The sequence below is a fragment of the Halichoeres trimaculatus genome, unplaced genomic scaffold (genome assembly GCF_033239565.1).
Source record: "Halichoeres trimaculatus isolate MK-OKI-2021-1 unplaced genomic scaffold, fHalTri1.1 fHalTri1_scaffold_4, whole genome shotgun sequence".
Lineage (NCBI taxonomy): Eukaryota > Metazoa > Chordata > Actinopteri > Labriformes > Labridae > Halichoeres > Halichoeres trimaculatus.
In genome coordinates, this window is record NW_027437182.1 from 16,224,696 (window position 1) to 16,246,694 (window position 21,999).

The following is a 21,999-nucleotide window of genomic DNA, read 5'->3' on the forward strand; positions in this document are numbered from 1 at the left end:
CTAAATAAAAAGTAATTTCCCAGCTTTCTTTTGGCTAATCTGGAAGAGGAGCTGGGGAACTGTAGGTTTGGAGTTTAACTGCAACTGTTATCAAGCCCTGAACAGAAAGCCCATCGGGGGGATGGGAGTAAAGGGGGGTAGATCAGGAAGGGACTGACGTCTCGCACATGCATGTCTGGGTTAAAGGTTACAGTACAAAAGGTTGTGCTTGGTGGCATAGTAGCAGGAAGTAGGGACAGAGAGAGGGAACACCGCACATGAGGAAAAGGAAAGGGCTAAAGAGGAAGGTGTCATATTTTCCCAACCTGTGGTGTCGGGGCAGCAGGGGTGTCGACAAAGCTGCCCTGTTTGTCTCGGCTGAACACAAGCTTCCATAAGACGATGTCAAGGATGAAGGTCTATGGAATAGCGCAGTGGGCAGGGAAAGAATTACAAAGAGGCTAATTTGATTTTCACACAGTGTCAGCTAGTTTGTTTTCTTGCACAGATGTATTCAGTGGTTTTTGGACAGCCTCAACATGTAAAAGATTAAATTAATCATGTTATGCAACTGTTGTCTTTCATTAAGATGTTAGTTGTTACATGTGAGGTTATGATTCAATTTGACATATTAGTGAGAAAAGTGCAAGTTTTACAAAATGTACACAAAATATGGATCATGTGCAAAACAATTTGGTGAATATTTAGAATCAATCTGAAAAAGTGACGGAATAAGTACTGATAGTTCAGGAGCATCCTTTCAAGAAGCTGCCAAGTAGTACATAGATACAAAGACAGCTTTCTACAAGGAAGAAAGAGGCAAAGTGCTCACGCTCTACAAAGTTTCGCAAGCCAGCATAAACTACTTGTCTTGACAGAATTTTTTTCTTAAAGAGCATGTGTCTATTGAATAAATAAAAAAAATTAACATATGCTGCTCAAGGGAATTTCAAAGCCCCCCAAAAAGGCATGAATCACAAAAAATGATTCAAGTGGATGAACACTTTTATTTAACTAGTACATATTCTGAAGCTTGTCTCTTCTAAGACACCAACATTTCACTACAAAACATTTTAATTTCTCACATCACAAGATTGATCTTGCTGTCTAAGACAAAGATGAGCACACTGCATGAAAACAAAAACTGGACATGAGAAAAAAACACCTCACCTCTCTGTATGTTCAAATGTTTCTTACCTCCATCAGAACAGACGCAGCAGCATTGACTAAGACGATGAGGAGGAGTTTTAGCCTCCATTCAAATGGGACACAAACAATCTGTACATAAAGAGAGAAAGACACTCCAACCTTGATTATCATTACACAAAAAGAGCACAACTGTCGTAAAAATGTGCTACAGCCTTCATCAGGGTGAAGCAAAAGTAAATGATTCAACACTGGACCTACCTCTAAAAACTCATCAATGCTTCTGAGAGGGCAGAACATGATGAACAGCAGGAAAACATACAAACAGAAGGCAGACAGCACAAAAGGCCCTGCACAAAAACACAAAAAAAAAGAACAATTTTAATGTAACTTCTTAATTATCACTGAGAACAGTTTGAGAAGTGAATTATGTTTCTTACAATTTTTGTAGCTTGGCTGCCTGAAAGGTTTTCCTTTTGAAAAAACAATGGCAACAATAAGATACTGGAAGCAGGAGACGTAGAAGAGGCTGGTGTTCTCGAAGTTTTGGATGTTGTGGTCATCCAATTCCGTGTCGTTGTGGTCAGACTCATTAATGTATGATGACTGGTTGCAGACACTAAGTGGGATGAAAGCACAATTGAAAAAACTGTACCATAATACTGTGATTATAAAAGAAATCTGAACAAGAAAATAACAGTTGAAGGGCTGCAGAATATTTATGGCACACCTTTATTTTTAGTTCCTTCTGATTAAAGATTAGAGTGTGCTCAAACTAATTAATGTGTTACTGTACTGTATCTTTTTCTCCAATGACACATGTCTGAACTTGTTATGGACAATCTCTTGCTACTTATACAGCACTTGAACTGAAACTACTGCCATCTTGTGGCACTTGTAAGATACAACAATATACATTTTGGCTGAGACATTACACCAATCATTTAATTAATTATGAAACTGAAATGCTTCTACTTTTTTCCTACTAATTTAGAAAACATGGGAAGAAGACCATATTGTTGTGATGTCATTAGTTGAGATATTAATGGCATTTATCTCTGCTGTATCTTGGTGAGGTACTCACTCTGTATGTGGTGTCCAGATTGTGTACCAGGGCTGGTGTCGAACCCAGAGGAATGTAATGGTCTGGAAGCCCAAGCAGATGAGGATCTGGGTCAGCACAGAGAAAAGTAGAGGCCCTGAGATAAGACCTGACGGGGGACGACGTGACACCAGTTCTTTCCATGCTGGATTTAAACTCACTGAAAGGAGTTGAAGCAGCAAGGGCAGAAAAGAGACATTGAGAGTGGGAACAAAAAGTAAAAAGTATTAAAACAGGTTAGAAAATGTATGAAACCTAATCATATTAAAGAAAAAAGGCTACTTTTTATGACTTATCTTCAACTTACTGGTAAAGACAATAAGGAGGATGATGGCGATATCGATGAAGAGGAATTGGAAGTCTCCAAGGTTGCTGAGGATCTACAAAACAGAAAGTTGCGTGAATATTAGGGCTGGGCAAAGATTAAAACTTTTAATTGTAATTAATCGCATGATTTCCCTGATTAATCATAATTAATTGCATTGTGAATTCAAAATCTAATAATGAATTCAAAAGCACTGTATAGTGCACTTTTATTGGAATGTTCTGCCATATGAACGAAAGTGCCATAACATCTGTCATGCAAACACTAAATCAGTACTTGTTATACAGTAATAGTTAAATCACATATTTAGTGCAAATCAAATTTACAAAATGTAAATACAAAATTAAAGCGTATTGCCACTGTCAAGGCATTAAAGTGATACTCCGGGATGGAACAAGTTGGGTCCTATCACAAGGTTTAGGGCAGACATTACCCCTACAGCAGTGTTTTTGTGCAGCAGAAGCCCAGGGCGCTCGCACCAAACTACCCCTCCCTGCTCCTCTTCTGGTTTCCTCTGCACTCAGACGGGGCCATATTTTACTTGACCAAAAACACAAATAAACGGACTCCCACCGAAAAACTCTGATATCGGTCTGCATTCACGCTTTATTTAGAGAATTTTCAGCGCGTTACCTTCACACAAAAACACCACTAAATAAGGCTCTAGTTCTCATCTTGTCTCTTCGTCCTGGCAGACTACCTGCGTTTGTTTATATCTGGCATGCCGCGCACGCCGACTGATACACTAAGCGGTGAGCGCCTTTACGTTCCGTGGCGTTGCCCCTCTTCTCCATGCTTGTTTTGGTTACTCATCGTGTTTTTCCGCCAATTTCACTTCTGGTTCCGCTGCGGTCAGCAACAGACATTTACAAAATAAAAGCATGTGAGCAACATGCACATTGCGATAAAATATTCAATGGCGTTAATAGATTGACGGGTCAACGCGAAAACAACGAGTTAACTTGCCCATCACTAGTGAATATTAAGATCCCGTTTCTGATCATTTCACAACTATGACATATTGTAGAAGCAGCACACTTACAGAGTAGAGCAGAGTGACGCTGATGTACTGGATGATGCTGTAGAGGGCCATGAACTTGAACACACAGAAAGATGTGATAAGAGCAGCACGCCCCTCCCTGTCAAAGCAAACAGCAAGTTGATCAGCTCCTTCAGATTGCCAATTTTCTCGATCATTCAGTTACGTATGGCATGGCACACATAGAGGCAAGACCTGATTAGGCTGGGTACACAGGAGATGTTCGGGGTCCTAGAGGTGAAGGGAGAGGCTACAGAGGCCTCGAGCTCTGACAGAGAGATGCCACCATGAGCTCTCTTGAGAGCCTAAGCAGAGAAATTGGGAATTAAAAAATATGCTTACAATGAAATCAATTAAGATCACATGTGGAGTAACTTCACAAGTGGCTATACATACCCCACAGTCGTTTGCTCCATCTCCACACATCCCTACAAAGTAGCTGTAAAAAAAATAACACATTACCTCTTTGTCTGAAACATATTTGACTGAGTTATAGCTGAACTGCAGAAAGCATATGCAGTGGGCGAAGATTTGTGTTTAACGGTTACTCACTCTACCCCCTGCAGCGCCTCAATGAGTTGGGTTTTCTGGTCAGGAGCCATTCTAGCAAACACTGTCCCATGAAGCACCAGCTAGAAGGCAGACACACAGAATCTTGTGATATGAGAAAGGTTATTGTAGATGTTAAAGCAGCTGCTATAACAATCCACTTGAGTCAGAAAATATTGGGGCAATGCCCAGTCTCATTTGGGATTATCGTACCTTTTGAAGCATGTCGGGGAAATGCTCCTCTATGACAGCAAATGATTTTCCATTCATAGCAAAGTGGTAGAGCTCTTGTGTCTTTTGCTCAACTACATGGAAATTATCCTCCAGACTGATAGTCACTTCCTGGTAGAGTAATGTGAAAGAAGATTAGAGCCAAAACATCTTAAAAGAGTTTGTGTATACTTGCTCTGCAGCTTTGTGTGATGTTTATGCTTGTGGTTGTTCAAGGCTTTGCACTGGCTTTGCACAAAAAGCTCATTTCTGATAATTCCCAACCTCCAGACGAGATGTTTTGGTGGGCTTGTCGGCGTATCTCCAGGTAATCTTGGCGGCTTGTCCGTTATGTGGAGGGAAAGCATCAGCAATGATCACTGTATCCTGGGGAGGGATCATCCCACAGTCCCGGGCCACAGAGATGGCTGTCAGCATGTTGTCACCTGGTGTGTAAATACAAGTTTTTCTTTTCGCGTTTTGTTTACAAAAAAAACATCACTTCTTTTAGACAAGTCTGATGTCCTGTTCCTATGCTTCACTTTTTTGATCTAATTCTTACATATTGCTCTTGCTGAGACTTTCCTATGTTCTCCCAAAGCTATAAAACAGTGTACGCAAAACACAAAATGATTATGAGGCACCTTTCTGACCATCAATTGTTTTATAAAAACCATTCAACAAACCCCCAAAATGCAGACTTAAAGGTAGAAGCCAAGCAAGCAAGGTAATAAAATCCTCTTGTACATGTTGGAGCAAGTTTCTGCCAGTCACACGACACAGGCTGGAAACAGATATTAGTTAAGATTACGGGTACAGCTAGGTAAAGACCAGAAGATTTAATTTTCTGAGTGCCCAAACACAGATTACCAGACTCATTATGCATAACATTTTTATTTCCAATCAGAGCATGTCTGTGTGTTTATTTTAGTGTACTAACCAGTAACCATGACAGTGCGAATGTGTGCTCTGTGGAGGTCTTGCAGCACCCCCGGCGTTTCTGCTTTGAGCTTGTTCTGCATGATGATCAGACCCAGAAACTCCATGTTTGACTCAATGTGATCCCTTGTTCAAAACAAAGACAGACACACGTCTTAGATTTTGTAATTCAAGACCAGATTACCCAAAAGACAAAGCCTTCCTAAATTTGATGATCTGAATCTTCCATTCTTATTCTTTTAATACTGACTACAGAAAGCAGCTTTTGTTACCTGTTGACGTTTTGGACTTTATGCCAGGTGAGTTTAGATTCAAGTCGACGATGAGCCAGTGCTATGACCCTGAAACCTTGCTTGGTGTAGCCCTCCAAAACCTCAGCGAAGTCCTCTGGCACTGCAAAGGTATCAAAGAATGTAGGAGTAATCAGCTCAGTTTGAGTGGTCTAGGCAGGTAGAAAAGACAAATCTGACTTCAACGCATCTGCAAAATGAAGCTCACCTGTCTCTTTCCTGCAGAGACTAGCCACTACCTCTGGTGCTCCCTTCACATAAGCATCCATACGTTTCTCCCCCAACAGGCGAGCCACCACACTCATCCTCTGGAGGGCTGAGGAAAAAGGAAACTGGCGGACGATACCTATTTCATACGCTGACTGCACATGCACACAAACACAGGCACACACAAACAGACAAGTCTTAATACATTGCGTCAAATTTCTAAAAACCTCTCTGCTTATGCTACTATATGCTGACAATTAAAACTACTTTCAGAAAGCATTAGATCCAGTCTAATTTATATGAAATGCAATAAATAGATTGAGCAACACAAAGGACTAAAAACCTTAACATTTTAATTAGCTTTGTAAAATCCTTTTAGACTCAAAAATATTTCCAAAAGTCTGACTTTCAAGTCAATTTTAGTGGTGATACTAGTGACACATTACACTCTTAGGTATGAACTCAAGAGCAAACTTTGTTGTGATTAAGGGTGGGTACCAAATTAAGTATTTTATAGACGTGCGATGCCATTTCCTTAATTTTGGGGGATCTGTGATTGGCCCATCCTTACATATGAAACCGATCTCATATACCTCTGGGAAGGTCTGACAGCCAGCCATTGTTGCTTTTTGCTCTGAGACCTAAAGCTCAGGACACTTTATTGTTTTTTTTAAGTTAAAACATAAAGATCTTATTGTTTCACAGGTATTGTTCAATGATTTTAATAAAATAAGATTGCAACATTGAAGGTATATGCTGTCACTTGTAAAAAAAAAAAAAAAAAAAAAAAAAAAAAATCAGTATAAGCCCAAATCGGTATTGGCAGGTCAGGCTTTTTAAAGATGCAGAAAAAAAGATAAAGATAAAGGTGCAACCTTAGTATTTTTATAGGTACTGACCAAATTCCGTCTGTAGTATTGAGTACTGATTCACATAAAATCGTGTTTACCATGTATTAAAAGGCTATATGGTAAAAAATAAATATGTTCAATACCCATCCCTAGTTGTGATCATATAAATATCACTTCATTTTCAATGTGAAGTAGGTTACTTACGGAGATCTCGTACAGCTCCTGTAATGAGAAAAAGAGAGCACAAGAAAATGAGTCAGTAAGATTAAAGAAGATCACCCACAAGTGTTTCTACTTAAGCATAAGTACATGTTACAAACATGTAGTAAGCTCTTGAATCAGGAAATCATCTGTAAACTTGTCAGCATTATAAAGGTGGAAAATAAAAATTGTAATTAGCCAGCAATACTGTCGTTTTAAAAATTAGTTTACAAGTATTTTCTTGCGATGATGAGTAAGTCTGAATCATTAAACTGCTGAACAAGCTTCTCACTCCTACCAGGTCCTGTTCTGGGGATGTGGCTGGCTCAGAGGGAAGCAGCTGTTTTGGGGGTCGAACCACAGTGGGCATGATACGGTTGTGGAGAGCAGTCTCCTCTTCAGTAGCCTCCTCCAGGATCTAAGCAGAGAGGTTTAAACAAAACACACAAATCAAAAAAACACAAAGACTATTTAAATGTGTAAACATATTTAATGCAAGTACAAATTTCTTTTTTTCTATGTTCTGAATCATATACAGTGATGCTTTTGTACTGATGTAACATCTCACCCAGCCTGTGGCCTCAAACATTTTTAGGTCCAGTGGGTCTCCAGACAGCTGGCCATCTATTTTGGTGAGAGAGTGGCAGGTGGCCATACAGGCCACAAACTGGGACTTGACAAGATTTTCCTTATAGGCATTTTCCTCTGACAAGTGGAACCTGGAGAAGTTGAAGAAATTAGAGGTGGATAGAGAAAAAAAAAGTTACAATTGAAAAACTGTATTAAAAAACACTAAGTTGTGGTGTGCTATATTTTGTATAGCCACAGGACTAACTCATGCTTCAGACACAGTGAAGACTTTTTGATACCATACACACACTCAAAAACCTTTTTTGAGGTTTGGAGGAATATTTTGGTGGATATTTTGGCTTATACTTGCATTAAAAAATTTTCAGCCCAGTAGATAAACACATTTCAGAAATAAACACTGAGTCATTCAGAATCACCTCTTTTTTAAATGTATTCTAATTTTAGCCTTTTTCTTAGGAAAAATAAATCAACGACATGTAAAGTATTGTGAAATAAGGGACCTTAGGGAAGTACATTGTATGACAGTGACTTAAAATCTTAAAAATATATATATTTTTTCCATTTTTTGCAGACCAACTTACCTGCCGTTCTCAACTCTCTGGACTCCCCAAAGATCTAACCCATCTTCAGTCAGCGTTCCAGTCTGTAAAAGAAAAGCAGTGAAAGTTTTGTTTGGGTAAATCACAATGATTTAAAAGTAAAGTTTACGACACAAGGAACGAAACCATTTTGCATTTGACTTCAATTTCTTAGCTACTAGAATAGAAAGATTATTAAGGTTAGCTCTTAAAGATATTCTATTCGACCACTAGTTCCCACCTTGTCAAAGCAGACCAGATTAATCTGTCCACAGATGTTGATCCTCTGTGGGCTGATGCAGAAAATACCTATGTCTTTGAGGCGTCGCTGGGCGTACACAATGCCTGCTGTCATTGCAGCAGGCAGTGCTGGTGGCACAGTGATGGTGATTATGTCCAGGGACTCGATGATGATGGTCTTAGCTGGCACCTGGGGCAGAAGGGAAAAACATGAAGTGGCATTTCTCTCCACAATTTATTAAGGGAAATTTTGAGCTAAATAGCGTAGGGCAGGGACATGTCTAGAGGGCATGTTTTTACCCTGATTGTCCCTGTAATGTACCTAAAAGGGATGATTTCAGTTCTAATGTTAATCACACAGTCTTATAATCATAAAGCTTTGTAGAAAAGAAAAAAATGTGATATCACATAGAGTCACTGTCCTGCAGTGCTTGCTGATTCAGATATCTAACAGCATGTTTTTTTGACTTACAAAGGCTTCAGCTATCACCTCCTGGGTGAAGCAGTTGTTAATGAATAAAAACTGTTGCTGTACTAATGTTTATCAACATAACTGTGTGTAAATCTGATTCTTTAGCTGCAAAGGAAAATTGTTTTAAAAATGTATTTTGTGCTTAAATCAATCTACTATGGATAAAAAAATCTTTTTTTTTTCAATAGCATCATAAATATAAAGCAGCATGGTATACTGTGTGGATTATACTGTATATAAAATAGAACTTTATTTGTCATTGCAACAGGTACAATGAAATTGCAAACATTTTTTTACTACTGCTCAACAGAAAGAGGAAACTATTCAATATTCAAAACGCAGCACAAGATGAAGTTGCACCTTCTTTATCCTTACATTTATTGAACCCTACACCAGCATAACTGATAAAGTCAAACACTGTCACAGGGAATTCTGCTTGCACCTTCCTGTATTACCTTATTCATGATGCTAAGGACGATGGAGTAGACGAAGCCGATTCCAGCCACAGCCACCAGACACAGCAGAAAGAGGTAGGCATCACGGTACAGCTTGAAGTCGGTGGGTTTTGGGTAAAGGATGGAGCGCACCAGCTGGCCTTTGGCTGTGCTAAAACCTGGAAGTAGATGAAATGAGCAAGTGCTGCAAATATTTGATTTTTTACCCTTTCATACAGAGGCTCAGGTCTTAACACTTCTTAGTGCCTGTGCTGAGACTCACCTGTGCGGACCACCACAGCCTTGACTAGCTCTCCTGTGTAGAATCGGGTCTGGATGACGTTGGTGCCACAGAAGAGCGTGTGTCTCTTATGCTCCTCTGTGCTGTAGGTACTCTCAGCCTCCTCGCCTCTCTCCCCTGGAGCTGGATTGGGAAGGTTGGTCTTTGTCACAGGAACGCTCTCACCTGCCAGGAGGAAAGCTGATTTTAGGACTGGCTGCTTTGAAATATTATGGAAGAATATTGTTCTTATTGGATTCTTTTGAGATGAGGTATTGAACAAATCAGCTGATATCCATGCAGTGAGGAGGATGAACATTTCTACAAATTAGCTAACCTGTGAGCATGCTTTCATTGACGATGCAGGTGCCGCTGACCAGCACAGCGTCACATGGCATGATGGTCCCATTGCTGGGGATGATCATCACATCACCAGGCACCAAATCAGTGGACATGATCTCTTCGATATCTGCCAGGAAGGGGGAGGGGGGTAAAACAGAGGAGTGAAGAAGGTCAATGTGTGCATTGAACTGACCAGAAACTAAGAAGTGTGCATTACAAAAAGAAAGAGAGAATTAAGAGTGTGGTGAAAGGTGAAAGATGTGAAATTAAGCCAACATTAGCAGATGGTGGGGGGTTGTGGAAGGAGATATTTTGTGTGTCAGAGCCCTGGAGTCTTGTTCAGCACATCTCTCATTACTCACGGCTCTCTGGGCAGCAGGAAAAAAGCTGAGGCATCACAAGTAAAGGGCCAGTGCAGTAGGTGAATGCACAAAAGATGCAAGTGATGTACAAACCTCCACAGCCTTGGTTCAAACTGGAGATTAATTTCGTCCTTAAGCTAACACAGGGAATAACTTAACTGGCCACAGCTGATAATATCTAATGATTCTGACCATGTTTATGCATCTACTCTGAAAATATAGACATTGCCTTTTTCAAGAGGCATGCAGACATGTAATGGAATGTGCAGAACAATTTAAGAGGGCTCTCAGATGTATACAAAAGCTATGCCCACTTGTTTATCCCACAAACTGGTCATTGTGTCTCAAAGTCTGCATTGTCCCACCCTAGCAGTCGTCTGGAGTGCAGCCAAAGCAGGGTGACTGTATTGTTGAGCCTGAGCCAGCACAGGAGCTGAAAGTGTCTACTGTCAGGTTTTGTGTGGAAATACTTCTAAAGAAAATCAGGAGGCTGTATAGAGAAATACTTGATTGTACTGCTGTCAAAAGAACTTAACATATGTCATCAGAAAAAAAGAAGAGAAAAGATGATGAAGAGATTGACAAACCATTGTTGGCTCGGCATACAGACACCCGGACGATACTGTGAGCTGCCACCATGTCGTGAAGCATGACGTATTGCTGGAAAAAAAACAAATCACACACACACTTTTGAATTTAGTGTGTCAAGTACAAAGCCAGGGACAGCAGACGGTTTGCAGAAGACCTTTAGGTCTTAACCCAGCAACATAAATGGAAGCAGAACCATACTAAGGATATGTCTTAGACATCACACAGCAAAGAAGCTTTAGAGTTACTTTCATGTTGTAGAGGGTCCTGTGGTTATTTCAAGAACTGATTGGCATTGGTTGGGTTGCTTCTCGAAGCTGGACCCTAGTTTTGGAAGTTAATTTGGTGTATAAGGAAATTACTGAATGTGCTGATTTTCAACTCATACAATCTGGGACTTAATGCTGTGTAATATGTAATACATAAAAAAAAACAATCTAAGTCTGTTGTTGTTTCCCTTAATGCCAAGTAAAAAAAAAGAGTACACGTGAGAATAAAATGAACAACAAACATTTCCATCTCAGGATTCATCAGTTATCCTAGGATTGCATTTAATAAGATCTTCCTACAATAATGTAGTCTAATAAATGGATCTAAATTGATGAAAATATCAAACTTTATGCAGGACTGACCTTTTTAATGGTGTACAGAGAGGTAGCTATGGATATGACCGACATGAAAACAATGGCCACAGCATAGTAGTAATACTCATCGGCACTCCACAGGATCACACTGAAGAGCTGGAAGATGTAGAAAGGGTTGAGGACCTGCAGGTCGAGGATGAGAGGGACATTAAAGCATGAAAATAAAACTATAATAAATCAACAAATAAAGAAATAACACAATAGAAACACTTCCCTCACATGAACAAAGATTCCTGTTTACAAGGTGTAAATTTATAATGTAAATTCTTATTGAGTAATGTTACCAACGTTTTCAAATGCAAGACTTGATCCCCATTATTTGATCAGTCTTACAGGGTTTCTGACTTGTTATTCACCATCAAATAGCACTACCCTTATAAAGCCAAAATGTAGATCCAAAATAGCTTCTGAAATTTTAATTCAAAAGTCCAAATTACAGGTTAAGTATGAAAGTTGGATTATTTGGTGCATGTTACCTGATCAAATTAGTAACACTAAGGTTGAAGTAATCTGAGATCAGAGGAATGGATGTGCTCAGGTAGACAAGTGCACTTTGTTATTTCTTGTTCTGCTTCTTTTTTGTTCATGCTCTGTTATTTTTTTATGATGCTTCTTTTAACTTCTGTAAAGTGTCTGAGTTTCTAGAAAAGCACTTTATAAATGAAATGTATTATGATTATTAAGTGTTTGCTTTGCTGAAGAAGAGTCCGTTGCCAATCTCAATTATTACTTCATTCCATTAATGATAACCTTTACGTAGTTAAAGAACTAACTGATAATTTTATTGGCAATAAAAACTGGCACTTAATATCAACTTGTATAGATAATCTATAGGTCATAACTTACCAATGGCAGCACAACAAAACTATTTCTTTTAAAGCTACTGTTAATTTTATATCTAATTATCAGTTTTGAATGTGTTTGTCACAAACTATGAGTCCCATTCACTACATCCCAGGCATCAGCTAAATTTCCAGTGACTGTATTCATGTTGTATGTGAGACAGAATTTGTTCAAGCACAACAGACCCTACCTCTTTGATAAGCAGCTTGAAAACAGAAGGCACTTTCACTGCAATTTCATTCACACTGAAGAACAGTCTCCTAAAAAGAGGGGGAAAAGAAATTTATATTAAACAAGAGGAATGAACAACTATAGGACGTAACAAGTATGCTCGAGAAATGCACAATAAAAAACAAAGCAATATTAATTGATTTATTGAAAGATTGCACCGGTTACCGCTTAGAGGACAACTGATAGTGGAAATAAGCAATTTTATATCTCAGGTCTGAACAGAGTAAAAAGTATTTGTGGCTTGACAGAAATGATCTCTACTGAGGAACCCTGAACTGGTATCTTATCTGACAAAATTCAAAATTATTGATATATTCCAAAAAAAGCAAATGACTTTTCAATTGCAGCTGCTGAAACCAAATAAGTAAATATTGTTGGACTGCATTCAGTTATGTAACCAATTTTCAGGTCAGCTGTTACCTGTACTCCTGCTGGTTCCTGGACAGGCCTGCGCTGTGTTCTGAATGGAGGGTGGAGCAGGTGACCTGCAGATCCTCCAGACCGCTGTTAGGATAAAATACACAGGTCAAACTGGAGGAAGCCAACACATCTAATCAAACCTTTCAGATCCCAGGATGAGAGTTTCCAAATGTATGTTTTGTTCAACTTTGCATGAAAGCAAAAAAAATAGTTCAAGAACAGCCATAAGATTATTTCAGAAAATCAGAGATAGCTTACATTAAAACTTCAAAGTTCTGGATCTCGTCGTTCCAATAATACTTTGTGCTATGGAAGGTAAAATAGCGAATCTGATGGGGAAAAAAAAAAGAAACAAATCAGAAGGATGAGACATGAGACATCTTCAAACACATTAGATTTACTGTGATAATCAAGACAAACGTACATTTTCAAGCTGCTTCATGTGAAAGATATCAACGGTATAAATATAAGAATAATTATAGAATATAAAATGGCATCTTTATTTTGAGTTTCTTGTTAATGAATGAAGTAAAGGGGTGCTTCCATGTAGGTATATTCTGAGATGAGTGTGTACCTGTATGGGCTGGTAGTCTGCAAATCTACTGATGAGCTCCTGAGCAGGGCTGCCGTCGGAGGGGTGGGGGGTATGTCCATTGGCCAGAGGGGAGGATGCAGGGGAGGAGAAGGGGTGGGAGGGAGAGGAGGGGGAGGTGGTCTGGGTGTCCAGGCTGTGGAAGGGGTTTCTCCCTGGGGCCAGCATCACTCGAACCCTGGCCAGGAACCAGCGCCGGAACTCATCCTAGACAGACAAAAAAACAGGAGAAAAGGCTATAAGGAGAGCTTCAAGAATCTTCATTCGTTTATCACCTTCAGAGAAAACTAACACTTCCTATGTGTTCTGTCTTGGAAAAAAGGCAATGTGGTCAGAAATAAACTTATGACACCTTCATCCACCCTAAAAAAAAGTAACAAAAAAAATGTACACAAGTCAGTGTTTCCTCTACCATAATATAGCCCTCTGGTAACATGTGGGTTTAGGTGGTGAGCCAATAAAACTTACATAATTTCCTTCTCAGACAGTTAGTTATGCAGCCGCTTGAATTCATCCGTACATTTTTTTTTTTGGTTGTTCAATGAATGATGTTCAGGAAATTAATTATTCTAAGCCCAATGAAGAGCCTGAACTTTGTCACATTTAACACTTTTTTGGCTTCTGATTAAGAAAAACCTAGTAACCAAGTTACTTTTGTAGGTGCATCATTTACACCTCAAAATGACAGAAAAAGGGAAAAATACCTGTGTTGTAGGGGTGAACACTGGCAAGAACCCTACGAACCTCACTTGGTTCTAAGTAGGTGTTATTTTCAGACCACGCTTTAACACTACCTAATCCTGAATCTTAACCCTTTACTATAAATCAAACATGCTCTAATGAGCAAGCATTTGTTAGAAGTGGGTGGTTGCAAAACACAAGCCTGTTCTTTCAGTGCTTTGACCCTCTTGAGGGTGTTTATAAATCAGAAGCCACAATCGGATAATGATTTGTACACAGATGGTCATGGGTGAAAGCAAACACGTGGAAAAGCATGGGATCAACACAGAAAGGAAGGAATGCAGACACACATGGACAAACATAGACACATATACACACAAGTGCAACTCAATGTCATGGACATACAGTTGGACACATGGCAAATCATCGGTGCATTCCTGCAGTAAGTCATTCATCTCAGAGTTTTCAGGACATGGGCCTCACTCCAAACACAGAATGTAAACCCAACCTGGATTTGAAGCCTGGATAAATCTGCTGCTTAAATAAAAGCATCTGTAGAAACCATTTACCTGCCTCTGTTCATCAACAGCTGGGTTTTAAGGCCTTGCTGTGTCTTTTTACCAACTTCGAAAATGATGCAAATATATACAGTTTTATCTATTTTAGCAGTTATCTTTGTTGTTGTAAGATGTTAACTATGAGTATTTGTTTCTCAAGGAAACACTGGTTAAGAAAACATCTATTATATTCTTTTACAGCTTTAAAAGCACATGAGCTTTAAACTCTTCATGCAGTTAACCGCATACATGACTGTGCCTTACAGCGTTTGTACCCAATCTCTTCTGTGGTCAAGTGGAGAAGAAGGATCCTTTGCTTAAGAACACATACTGAGGGAATTATGTTGTATGGGAAATGTAACATTTTATCACGTCGGTTCATGATTAACAAAAAAAACATCTCCAATAAAAACAATTTTAACACAGTATTTTTAAACAAAATCTTTTGATGTAAAAACACAAGGATCATAAAAAACCTTAATATTGCCTCCATTAGATTCCTAGAAATTGTGAATTACAAAAAGTTTGACAAAAGGTGTTCCTTCTTTTGTAGATACAGAATTCTGAAAGAGCAGGAGAAAATCCTCAGATTTGAAAAGCTTAAACAAGGAATTTTATAAATACTAGCAAAAAATAACAGTAAAATCTAACAAAGTAATGCACTTCAGTTAATATGTTTCTTTATGATTCATTTTAATTCTTTTTGGAACCTACTGTGGAGCGCAGCAAAACCACTTCGGCATCGCGGGCTGTGGTACGGGTGCAGGTGGATTTGACGCACCACTCCGGCATCCAGTAGAGCAGCAGGAGGAGGAAGCCCCCCGTACACAACACCCCGAGGCCCACCAGAGCCAGCCGCCATCGACACAGGCGGTAGCCCTGCAGCTCCTGAAAGGTGGGAGGTAAAAGAGTTTTGCGTTCATGTTAAAAATCATAAACTCTGATAGTTTTTACTTTACAAATAAACATTTTACAATAAATAACATACCATCTCTTCTTCCTCCCCTTTGTTGAGGATCTTTTGCTCTTCCTTCTCCATGCTGCACAACAGTTTGCCAAGCGCCTGCCTTAGTCACTGAGAGCACAAAAGACAAAATGTGAGTATGTTCTTTTATCTCAACAACAGAGAAACAAGATAAAATCCCAGAGGGTCAGAAATCCCAGGTGGGGTCCTGAGATAGCTGACAATTTGTAGAATGATTATGCAGGAGAGTATTGGTTTAAAAATGCTGTGGAAACTAGATCTCTATTGACTGTTTCTTATCTGACGCAATTGCACTGGTTTATGAGCTGACGCATTGGGAACCACAAATGAGCAGCCAATCACCATTTGAGTTTCCAAATTTAGTGTGACAGGGGTGGTGTGGAGGAAAAAGAGTGAACATGGTGGCACAGACAAACCTTCTAATTGGGATTCGGCACCATTGTTCCTTTCATCATTAACTAATCATAATTGGGGATAAACACTGAAATGATCTAAAATGTCGGACTGTGCTGATTCAGTTACGAAACTACGGTTTTGTAATAGTTGTGAAATACTAAGTGTGACAGGTATTTCATTTTTCAGTTTCTCGATTATTTCAGGATAGAGAACATTTCAAAGTTCTTACTAAACCTCAGGTCCTATGATTTCCACAATCCAGGAAACATGAGCAGAGTAACTTTTGCCACATGCTTTAACACTCTTCAGTTGCCAAGATAATAAGATTCAGGTACATCATCAACAACAGAATTCAGAAAAATGTAGAAAGAAAAACCATATTAGGAAAAAAAGTGACTAAATGTGGAGAGAAAATTAAGACTGGTTTCATGGAATCCTAACCTCACCAATTGGTTGACACGGTATCATCAGTGCCCTCTGATAACATCTGGGTTTAGGTGGTGAGCCAAAAACACTTACATAATTTCCTTCTCAGACAGGAGCATGAATTCTTCCTCTCATTCTTTTTGGTTGTTCAATAAGAGATGTTTAGAAAATTCATTATTTTCGGCCCAATGAATACCCCAACTCTTTTTTTTTTTGGCATTTTTGTTATGTATACCTTGTAACTGACTTAATTTTGCAGGTGTATCACTCACATCTCCAAATGACAAAAAAAGGGAAAAATACCTAGGTTGGTGCTTTTTTAATTCCATAATCCATAAATGTTCCTTTTTTGTGCTGTTGTTACAGAGAAAATCTTGTTTTATATTTTATCTATTTGAAGTGGCTATTTTGAAGCATACAGTGCATAACACAAATGTAATTTCAACCTTCATAACGAGAGTGCTCTTTTTACAGAATCATGAACCCTCTGTTTTTCACCAATGGAAACACATGCAGGATAAAGATTTCCACCAGACAGTGCTCAAGGACTCTTGAGGCAAACGCGCGTTGAAGAAATTTTCAACAGCACACAGGACAACAGGACCGCCGTGAAGAACAGTGTCAAAAAGCATTTAAATATTTCACCTCACTTATACAAGTGAAACCCTGTTCAAATGCATCAACTTCACGTAGAGCTATGATGAGATACGACACAGTTTCACCATCTGTGGATACAAAGAGCAGGACAGCTCACAGAGGTTAATAGTTCACTGGAGCACATGCGACCTGTTCAAACTACAATAATGTAGGGCTCTTCTCAGCCAGCTGCTCAACCTCAGAGCACCTGAGATTATCTCTTAAGAGTTTCAACACACGCACGCAAGCACACAGACCATCTGAGTCATCAGATGTGTGTTACCCAATATCCAGCTTGTCCGCATCTCCTCCTCTCAGTTGTCCCTGAGGAACAGGCAGCTGCCAAGGAAGGCACGCTGTCATTTAATGTGAGTGTGTGTGAGTTCTGCATTGACATTGGCAGAGGGGGCATGTGGGTCAGAGGATGAACAGGCCCTTGGAAACACCAGGCAGGCGGCAGACAATATGTCTCTGTGGCTGAAAGCACAGCCAAGCTCCAACGTGCAGCTCTGGAGCTCAAGCCTTTCATTGGGTTACACAGAGATCTGGTGAAGGTCAATATATTGTGTATGCATTTAGTGGTTGCTATCCGTGGGAATTCAAGCAGCTTAAAGACGCTTGCACTAATCAAGACCATAAACAAAAATAATGTCATTACGTTTTGCATCCAAGCATTTGTAGGGGTAAAAGAGGTTGTGACTTATGGCACAAAACAAGCCAGAAATATGAAAAACCCCAGAGCGGTGGGCACCAGCTCCTCTTATGCCACTTCTTAAAGCTGCACACACCAGCAAAAAACAATGGCCTTCCTCTGTGCTGTGTCGTGACTGAGTCTTTGGTGTGAAAGGCCAAAGAGTCAGACGGTGATTCATACATGACTTTCAAAGCATGTGTTGTTTTGCATCAAATGAAGTGGGGGCAAAAACGAAAGGAGTACACACACACTGAGGAAAGACGCAAAAAATCATCTAGTGACCCAAAAACACAGCAACACTGCGACTTCCGTCTGATCCTGAAGACGTCTGACACGTTGTGTCAAGGCATGATGCCCATAAGGCCAACCTGCTTCTGTGACCGCCGCCGTACAACGCCTGCTTATCTTTTATCTCTACCCTTACAACTCTGATTTTATCTGCCAGCTGCAACCTTCCTGGTTTTTTCTCTGGCATACTGCTGGATATTTTGCTAAGGACCAAGCCCTTCCTAGTATTTTACAATAGCAGCCCCCTGGCCGGCGCTAGGCAGACGCTGGGTGCAGCTCACAAGAACATTCCCTCCCAACTCCCTGATATGACTGGAAATGCCTACACCAGTACATCATGAATACACTCTTTTACCAGATTGCTACAACTGTGACCAATAATTTTTATGGGCTCTTATTCTGAAATAATCTCTTCAAATAACAGATCATGGAACTGAATGACCCCTGACTAAATGTTTTTCATTTGAAAGCTGGTTGTTATCTTAAATAATTAGCCTACAATTTGTCACATGTTTATGTTTTTAACTTAAATAAATTTCTTAGGGCTGTGTTTTTGATTCAAGGCTGAAAAGGAATGTTACAAGTACCTTTACAAGCACCGTGCAACATTACAGAGTAATATGAACGTAACACAAGCCTTTAGAATGCACATTTTACAACGGACACATCAGCCAACAAGAAGAATGCTAACAATGTGCAAATGATGTGAATGTGTTGGGATCACCAGCAAAGAAACTAATGCTTTATTTACTCAGTCAATCCTCTGGAGCCTAAATTAAAGACTAGTTTAACTGGCCTCTCCTCTCCTCCCGCTTATCAACTAACTAAAGAGATAGAGTATAATTCCACAGAGGACTAAAGAGCCTGCTTCACAAATATTTCTCTGAACACTTCCCTTTGACTTTTTAAAAACCTACCGAGGGCATAAGCATCACTGCTTTGTGGTAAATCACCATTATTTTCATTATTCAAAAATTGAAGAATGATTTCCCACAAAAAAAATGTCTAGAAGTTGAATCTGAGTTTTTCCTGCAGCAAGAAGAATTCTGTGAACAGAGACTCTTCTAGGAGACTGACATTTTATCTACTGATCAGAGGCAGCTCCAGCTGTAACCTCAGGGAACCTACATGGGTCCATAATTACAGGCTTCTAAGTTAAAAGATGGATGCAGAAAAGTTTCAGCTAACCCTGCATGGGGTGAAAGTATCAATATGTTACATGTTAACGCGGTCTGGAGACAAGTTGAGTTATTCTTCAAGTGTACAAAAGCAAGGAAGAGGAACCGTGGTAAAATTAGCAGGTAGTTTTTGTATACAAGATTATGTTGCTAAAAAAAGCAAATTTAATCACATAAAAGTTTCTAGGTGATTGGTGTGCTCTTACCTTGCAAGCCAGGGACAAGATGCCCCAGGCGGTCCTCCTCCCTGCAATTAGCTTGCTCTCTCACCACACCAACCTGGAACCCTGCAGGGAAAAGGCACAAACAACACAATAGACATTACAAACACACGGACATAAACTGTAATTTTCCCCATTGAATTAAATATTAGAAACTGAAGGTTACCTGAAAGGGTGGTCTTTCAAAAAGATTGAACAAAAATGAACAATAAACCTTTGTGAGTGTTAAGTTTTAATGTATCATCATCACCCATGAGTTGAGACTAGGCTGTAGGTGACTCAGAATTCTGACAGACTTCAAATCTTTATTTCTTTTCATTATGCCTAAAGAAACATTATATGACCTTTGTGAGCCTCAAAACTTCCTGTAAAAAGCAAATAATTGGGCTAAATGAGAAATTAGGATCCCATAAACAAGCGTTGAGATAATGCCAGCTCGGCTCACAGCACTGCCTAAGGCCTCATAACAGAGACTCAAGGAACAGCTGTGTTTCCCACTGATTGTACTTCAAGATCCTCGTAATTTGCTGTGGAGAAGACCTCTGTGTGACTACAAAAAATCCTTAAACTCTTCGTTTTATGACGTGGTTTCTAACCTGTTTATGGTGTAATGCTGTTGTTTTTGCCTTTTCCACTGACAGAAAAGATACAAAACAAGAGTGCCAAGAGAAAAATCTGAGTCAACTTCTTCATTGATGCGTACAATCTTAAACTTTCAGGTATCAGCTCTGACTCAGACCTCTGACAATCATTGAATTAGGATTTTGTTCCCCTTTTTCTTTAATGTTTTCAAGTACACAAGTAAAGCTAAAGCTGTCCACATAATGCGACACACATGCAGTTTATGTAGAGTTATAACATGAACTACACCACACTGGAGAAAGAAAGAGAAATGTTTCCAAATCGCTTTAAATTCAGTTCTTTCAGTTCCCACCGGCTCCTGGGAACTACTGTTGTTGCTAATCCTGTCCCATGTCGACCCCAATCTTTTTACGCTTCACTTCTGAGATTTTTTCCCACAGTTTCTTAAGAACCTGGATTTTGTAAAGGTCAACATGATAAGCAATGCTTTGAGCAAAGAATCCTGACCTTATGCTGAATTTGAGAGCTGTCAGGTGATGACTCCTGACTCATTCCCTCATGAGGCTTGGTTCCCCTGTGCTGTCCTGAAGCCTGTGACATAATACTCAAATTCCCAACCTTTTCCTCTGATATGCAGCAAAAACAACAATGTCGATAACAGCAGAGTCATGCCTCGTGTTTCCAACATGATGATGACGCCAGGAGTGACAACTTGTCTTTTTATGGAGAGTAGAAAACACTTAGTGGGGCCTCCTAGAGCAAGCATGACATCACTGATATTTATAGTTTCTTTCAACCCAGCCTAAGACCACATTGTTGTCTGTCATTTGCTTAGTCTGCCTCAGTATTAATAAGCAAAGCTGAATGGGACAAAAAATGCAGCAGACATTCTATAACAATTTAATTATTAATGTTCAGAAAAGAAAGGATGAAACATAATCAAACAATCAATCAAACCATAGCTGAGGTACTTAAACATACAGGTGTGAGTCCGAAACATGAAATTCTATTATCAGCCAACTTTTATGTGTCCTCATACTTCACTAAGCTTAGGGAATAAATGAGCATCAGTACCAAAGTTTTTGTTCTGCCAGCCATCATCTTAAAAAACAAACAATAGAAATATGCATCTTACTTTCAAGATATTCAGCTTTTTGTCACATACAGAAAAGAAAAGCAATCAAAGGTCAAATAACAGAAATTCTGGAAATGTTTGCAACTTTGAAGGGGATACATATAAGATAACCACACTCTAACTTATTGAAATTCTCTAAAGTCTAAAAGCAGAGAAGTACTGTGCATTACTCTAACCAGGGGATGGAAATTTTTAACCTCACTAACTGACCAGTCCAAATGTCTGAAAACACCCAGAAAACAGTCAGAATTGCGCAAACATTCGAATCATACTAACCATGTGGTCACAGCATCTGTGGGTGCTATGTTAAATTGATTGATTATGCGTGGCTAATATTAGCAGAGCAAGCATATTAGGTACTCTCACATCCACATGCTAAAAACGCTGCCATACATCCACAATCTGTGCCTGTTTATATCCTTGTAGTAGAGCATCAAGCAATGTGGCGGGAGAAATTTAGCACATTTACATATATTGTTCATTCACTGAGCGCAATTAGGCAACCAAATTAGATAAATGTCATTAGCAGTATACAAGAACTGGATAAGAACCAATTGATTGAGAAAGATATGCCTGCCAACGCCATTGTAAGTGTCAACACGCACCTTTTCAGCCAATAACTATTGGTCCTTTACCCAGGCGATCTACTGCCTCACAAACCAAAACATCAGAGAAACAAGTTATTGAGAGGCTAGCAGGTTGTAAATTGAGAAAGTTACCCTTTTGTTTGTTGCATCCTTCTTGTTCTTTACTACCCAGCTTCTA

The 21,999-nt window shown here is 39.4% G+C and overlaps 1 protein-coding gene across 3 annotated transcripts in view; it reads right to left on the reverse strand.

Moving 5' to 3' along the window:
• Positions 1–21,999, reverse strand: part of atp13a3 (ATPase 13A3) — a 35,690-nt gene that overhangs the window by 4,037 nt on the left and 9,654 nt on the right. For 2 of the 3 annotated variants that reach the window (XM_074667949.1, XM_074667950.1), the window contains exons 2-33: positions 19,503–19,583; positions 15,682–15,768; positions 15,408–15,581; positions 13,438–13,662; positions 13,122–13,192; positions 12,864–12,947; positions 12,403–12,472; positions 11,358–11,492; positions 10,725–10,797; positions 9,771–9,902; positions 9,437–9,619; positions 9,175–9,332; positions 8,249–8,437; positions 8,011–8,072; positions 7,407–7,557; positions 7,137–7,256; positions 6,842–6,859; positions 5,788–5,941; positions 5,562–5,682; positions 5,291–5,415; positions 4,636–4,796; positions 4,354–4,482; positions 4,144–4,223; positions 3,988–4,030; positions 3,787–3,896; positions 3,595–3,691; positions 2,535–2,607; positions 2,210–2,387; positions 1,566–1,744; positions 1,387–1,475; positions 1,177–1,257; positions 306–398 (exon numbers count right to left, since the gene is read on the reverse strand). In XM_074667949.1, coding sequence (XP_074524050.1) covers positions 306–398; positions 1,177–1,257; positions 1,387–1,475; positions 1,566–1,744; positions 2,210–2,387; positions 2,535–2,607; positions 3,595–3,691; positions 3,787–3,896; positions 3,988–4,030; positions 4,144–4,223; positions 4,354–4,482; positions 4,636–4,796; positions 5,291–5,415; positions 5,562–5,682; positions 5,788–5,941; positions 6,842–6,859; positions 7,137–7,256; positions 7,407–7,557; positions 8,011–8,072; positions 8,249–8,437; positions 9,175–9,332; positions 9,437–9,619; positions 9,771–9,902; positions 10,725–10,797; positions 11,358–11,492; positions 12,403–12,472; positions 12,864–12,947; positions 13,122–13,192; positions 13,438–13,662; positions 15,408–15,581; positions 15,682–15,732 — 3,609 coding nt within the window. In that variant the 5' untranslated portion in view covers positions 15,733–15,768; positions 19,503–19,583. The remainder of the gene's footprint in view (positions 1–305; positions 399–1,176; positions 1,258–1,386; positions 1,476–1,565; positions 1,745–2,209; positions 2,388–2,534; positions 2,608–3,594; positions 3,692–3,786; positions 3,897–3,987; positions 4,031–4,143; positions 4,224–4,353; positions 4,483–4,635; positions 4,797–5,290; positions 5,416–5,561; positions 5,683–5,787; positions 5,942–6,841; positions 6,860–7,136; positions 7,257–7,406; positions 7,558–8,010; positions 8,073–8,248; positions 8,438–9,174; positions 9,333–9,436; positions 9,620–9,770; positions 9,903–10,724; positions 10,798–11,357; positions 11,493–12,402; positions 12,473–12,863; positions 12,948–13,121; positions 13,193–13,437; positions 13,663–15,407; positions 15,582–15,681; positions 15,769–19,502; positions 19,584–21,999) is intronic. The other variant, XM_074667951.1, reaches the window with a different exon arrangement.